Below are 5,383 nucleotides of genomic sequence, written 5' to 3'. Positions count from 1 at the left end.
CCTTGGTTGTTTTTGCTGCTGCTTGAAATGCCAAAAGAAAGTTCGATAAACAAAAAAAAACAAAAACCACCCAAAAAAACTCAAACAGCTTAAAAGCAGCAGAAAACGAAGAATGCTGGCAAATAAATTGCATAAAGGGAGAGTTGTACAAAATAAAAGGATTTCGGGAAGCACATACAGGCACATGCACGATGTACATATGTATTTGCAGATACTATAGCAAGGAAATCGGTGAACGAGTTAAATGTTAAATGTCAGTGGAATAACTTTCATCAAGAATCAGCTTCCTTATGGGACATAACAATAAAGGACTATCGTTGCTTCGGGTATGCCGTTTCGATGCTCAGATTCAAGGAAATTTTAGTCTCAAAAGTGAACAGATCTTGTTCTTTGTTTTGGCCATAGCTTAGGCCTCGAGTTATGCCGCTATGCCAATAACTGTGTGTATTTTGTGATTGGATTGTCGGGCCGAAAAAATGTACGCAAAATAGGAGTAAAAATAAGTTTTAATATGCAATAAAATTCTAGTTGAGCATAACCTTAAAGTAGTTAATCATATAGCCACAGATCTTGCTTTCGAAATCAATAAAAAGTTTATCGAAATCCACATTTAGCTGCACCTTCACAAGGGTCACCCCGGATGTCGATGGAACAGTGGAGAATTTGGGTGTGATCTTGAGGGCACTCAGTAGGGCCAGCAGCTGCTCCTTTTCGTTCTTGTAGTCCTTGGAATCGATGGAATCGACCTCGAAGGCGGCCGCCTTCAGGTGCGGCAAGAACTCCCTATAGTAGTTGTGGGCATCGCACGGCTTACGGCCCCCAGTCCTTGGGCCACGACGTTCGACCTCCAAGTCGTGATTCGGGGCATCGCCAGGAAGAGGACCCTCGTCGGCTGAGATGACGGTCAGCATCTCGATGGCGGCCCGCTGGCGGGCATCCTTCCTGCCGTAGCGCTTGATGGAGGCCACCGTGCAGCAGGCCACGTATTCAGGTGCGTGTGGGGTGCCGCACTGCTGCACAATCTCGATGATGGGCAGCGGCATCTCATGCTGAATGCAGTAGCTGCGCAGCTCTGTGATGTCGATCTGATCACGATGGAAGCTCATTGGCTCATTGTGAAAGTCTGAGCCGTTGCCAGGGACATTTTCAGCGGAATCGTTGGCCGACACATGCTCGGCACTGAGCTCCGGCACTGTGTGCAGCTTCTTCGGAACGGCACCAGAATTTTGATCCATTTTTGCGATGAGCGAATATACTTTGAAAAAAAGACAAATTTCAAACAGAAAGCACAGCACACGAGCAGAAATAGTTTATGCCAATGAAATATTGACAAGATTGAAAGGAACCGGGTGGCTGTGTTTGCTTTAAAATCCCAAAAAAGGTTGCCCAGACGGTGATAAGTAATAAGTCATACTTAAGGCTTGTCTACGAAAGTGAAACGAAGAGTTGGCAACCCCAGGCACTAGCTTAGTGAAACTAAACGCCTGCAGCTAAACTTCCGGTCGAACAAAATACAGGCACACAATTTCATCGTTTCCATACGAATATCCTCCCTGATTCGGTCGCCGGAAAATTTAGCACGTCTGAGTGCTAGAAAAAAGAACCATTAGATATTGAAGATTTGCCCAATACAATAATATTCACCAGCCGATAAGGGGGTTAAACCTTGACTGCTCTGTTCGTTTTTGGGCTGATGTAAATAAGTATAAGGACTCAGCGGAAAACAGTCAATTTTTGGAATTGGCAACACTCGCCATAACGTTGCCTTCATTGCCATGGCTAAAATGCTGAAGTTGAGCGAGTCTTCAGTTCAGCCAAGTCAATATCGTTAAATGCAATTCTTTCCTCATATAATAAGGTATGTAAAAATAATAAGTTTTTAATTAGATTTGGATTACGTTGTAACGGTGTATGCTGCCAAAATTATAAAATATCCGACAAATACCTTAAAATTATAGTCACAAATGCCTCTCATATGAATGATTAAAAGTCGAATTTAAAAAAAAATATATATGTATATATGTATATACTTTTTTTCTGTCCACTTTTAAACACTTTTATCCTTCCTTTCCCGCTTTTTTTTTTGATTATTTTGTCCTGTTTTTGTGGCAAGTTGGCAGCCTGGCATGTTGTGTACATAGTGGGGCATTAAAAACGCAATGTCCGGCAAACTGAGATTGGGTCTTGAGTTTGGTTACGGATTCCGGATTCTGACTGGGACTTCGTTTCTCATCCGCAATGAAAGAAATCCAAAAAAAAGCACACACACACACACAGACAAGGGTTTGCTGTAAAGGGTTTTTGATCCCAATACATACACAAAATTCTCGCACACATACATCTACTTGAACCGTTACACATTTAAGTTCCTTAAAATAAAAAAGTTACAGCGAAAGCAACCAAAAAAAATAAAAAAATAAAAAAAAAGGAAACAAGGACGCCCGAGAGGGGTTGTTGGGGCGAGCAGTAATGGGGATATGGGGTAGGGTTGGGGCGTAAAAAATACATGTTTTATTGTAGTATATTTTTCCCGCCAAGCACTCACACACACACACACACTCACGAACACACACAAAGGGAGATACGAAGCCCCAACATCGCCCAATCCCTAGCCCATACCATACCCAACCCCCAACCCCATCTTCAACCCATACTTGGATCTCTCCTCTCCCCCTTTTTTCACTACTCCCCTCCTGCTACATCACTCACTCGCTTCCTCTCACTCTCTCGTCTCGTCTCTTTTCTTCTTCTACTTCTTTTGGATTTTCTCATGGAAAATATTTTTCAGTTTTTATCACATTTTTCTTCTTCTTTGGATTTCGTTTTGTGTTTTTTTCTTTTCCCTTTTTTTGCTGTTATTTTATTTGTATTTTTTGTACCCAGTAGTGGTAGATGGGCAGGATATGCTTCATTTTTGTGCTGGTTTGTATCAGTGAGAAAAATACACGTATAAAGATATATGCATATAGTATATAGTATAATATACATCGTAGGAGTAGCGTATAATACGAACTATTCTTAAATAACATCCACACAATTTAAGTTATCAAGGAAACTATATTGAAAGAGATAGTTTTAATATTTCGGTTACCCAAAGGTTACCCAAAGGTTACCCAATAGGTTTGTAAATTTATTGAAGACATTTGCAGTAAAATAATAGAAATTTCCGCCATTTCAGCCATTTTTGTTCCCTATTTAAAATGCTAATCATAAAATCATAATTATTATGTCTGCGTTGAACATCGCGCAGCATGCGGCAGCGCCTTTCGGTCGGTTTTGCGTTTCTGTCTAGGGAACCACCCCGCTTCAGGAGCTTCGGCTTGCGCCACCTGAAGGTACAGCTCTCACCCGTTAGAATTTGCCCACTCCGAGAGCGCATAATAATGTCAAAAAATGTGGCTTAGAGGGTATTCACATGGTCGGTTGTACTTTTGTCGAACTGAGTGTTTTTTCTCGTGTTTTTCTTGTGTACGTTGTAAGCAGTGGGCACACACAGGGTAGAGGAGAGGGCGAGGGACAAAGGCAAAGAAACGTCGTTTTGGCTTCAGCAGCATAACCGGGCCAGAAGACCAGGATGGTCGGTGCGACGGCGGTGCGGCGGGAGGTTCTGTGACGCAAAAAGGTTGCGAGCGGAAAAATAAAAATGTGAAGAAAAAAAATACATTACAGCAGCAGAGCAGCAGAGCAGCGACAGAGTAGCAGCAGCAGCAGCAACGGCAGCAACAGAGAGAAAAAAATATAAATAAAAACAAAAAAAGCTTCGAGAGAACAGTGGAGGAAAAAAACATAACGAGCGTTTCTCGTTTCATTTCATTTCGTTTTGTTTTTTTGTTTTGTATGTCTTTTCCTTTTTTCTGCTCCTCCATATCCTCCGCTCCTATCATTTCTCCCTCTCCCCTCTCCCCACCCTCTACCAACCGCCTTCACTCCCCTTGAAAAACATTCTCTTTATTATTATTTTCAGCTGCTGTCTTTCTCCATTTATTTTCCTTTCTTATAGGTTGTTTTTTTTTTTAACTTTTTTGATTCCTTCCAGTTTTTGTTTTTGTTTTTTTTTTAGCTGTTTTTCTCTCTCTGCAGCTGCTTTTTAAGCTGTAATTTTTTACTTGACGTTTTTTATGCTTTCTTCGCCACCCCAATCCCCCGCCCCCTGTGTACCCTATTTCTGCAATTTTATCCTTTTTTTTTTAATATCGATTTTCATGTCAACTTAAATGAAAGGTACACAGTTTTCCCTACAACAATCCACCAAAAAAAAAAAATTTCCGGAATGTAAAAAACGAAAAGAGGACTCTATATGTGGGACCAGCCATCGTGTGTGTGTGTGTGGGGTGGGTCCTGTCCTTCCTTTCCTTGCTGTCCTTTTTTTATTATTAATTCTTGTATATATTGTACACACATGTGTATAAATTTTTCTCATTTCCTCTTCACAAATGCTTGCCAGAGGGACACGAACACATGACACGGCGCTCCTCGCCTCACCAAAAGAACTCCAAGTACCGAGTACCGAGTAATTTCCACCTTTTTTTGTTTGTTTTTTTTTTGTTTGCCGCTCTCCTTGTTTCAGTACGCGAATAGGAATTTCAACTATGATTAATGAAAGGACGGAGAACTTCGATGCCATCGTCATATGAGGACACATTGGAGAATAACAAATGTAATTTCTCTGCGTCAAGTTTCGGATTGGAATCTTGGGGGCTGCCAAAAAATAGCCTGGAGTACTCGTTAAAAGTGTCGCCAGAGAACGATAAGTTGTTGAAATCATATTTAAAGTTAAAAATGGATGAATACGATTTTTACACTGATAAGATTCTAAGACTCTTTCATTGATGATCATTTAAATATTCCATAGAGTTTTTAAAGTTCCGAGAGAATAATACGAGTTCAATATTCGGTATTTCCATAGAATTTTGATGATCGAATCACTTAAGTGTTTATGAATACATTTAAAACCAATTAAATCAAGAGCTCGAAGATTTTGGTGTCCATGCAGCAGGAGAAGAATGCCGCTGAGGTGGTTAAGTTGTTGGAGTTGGAAGTGTTGCACGTACAGCGCTTGAAACTGATCCAACTGAATGAAGCCAGAAAATTGCATCAGCTAGATTCCGTAACACTGGGTGGAGCTGATGATTGGTCCGGTCCTCGGCTTTGATGACTATATTTCTTAAGGTTTCTACTTGCTTTGTAAACTTTGACTTTATGGGATAGTAATTTCAGAAGTACCATTTTCCATTTGTGAATAGATTTGGCAATCATTTCTTAGTACTCTGAGCTGTATAGATATGAATGTAATCCGGGAACGATGGCTACGATTGCCAATTCAATCAATTTTACATTTCACAGCATTTGGAAGTATTCAGTTTTAAGTCCTTAACAACATTTC

General features: G+C 40.6%; 1 protein-coding gene across 1 annotated transcript; it reads right to left on the bottom strand.

Annotated features, from left to right (window-relative positions):
• Positions 1 to 524: 524 nt before the first annotated feature.
• LOC111076904 lies at positions 525 to 1,235 on the bottom strand. The gene has a single exon (XM_022370955.2). It carries the CDS (start codon positions 1,233 to 1,235, stop codon positions 525 to 527), a length of 711 nt encoding a protein of 236 aa, XP_022226647.2.
• Positions 1,236 to 5,383: the final 4,148 nt, after the last annotated feature.

Source organism: Drosophila obscura, unplaced genomic scaffold, assembly GCF_018151105.1.
Source record: "Drosophila obscura isolate BZ-5 IFL unplaced genomic scaffold, ASM1815110v1 contig_165, whole genome shotgun sequence".
Taxonomy (NCBI): Eukaryota; Metazoa; Arthropoda; class Insecta; order Diptera; family Drosophilidae; genus Drosophila; species Drosophila obscura.
This window is presented reverse-complemented; position numbering and strand designations above follow the sequence as displayed.

Coding starts and splice junctions, on each gene's coding strand:
- LOC111076904 (XM_022370955.2), bottom strand. CDS start 1,235: ATGGATCAAAATTCTGGTGCCGTTCCGAAGAAGCTGCACACAGTGCCG.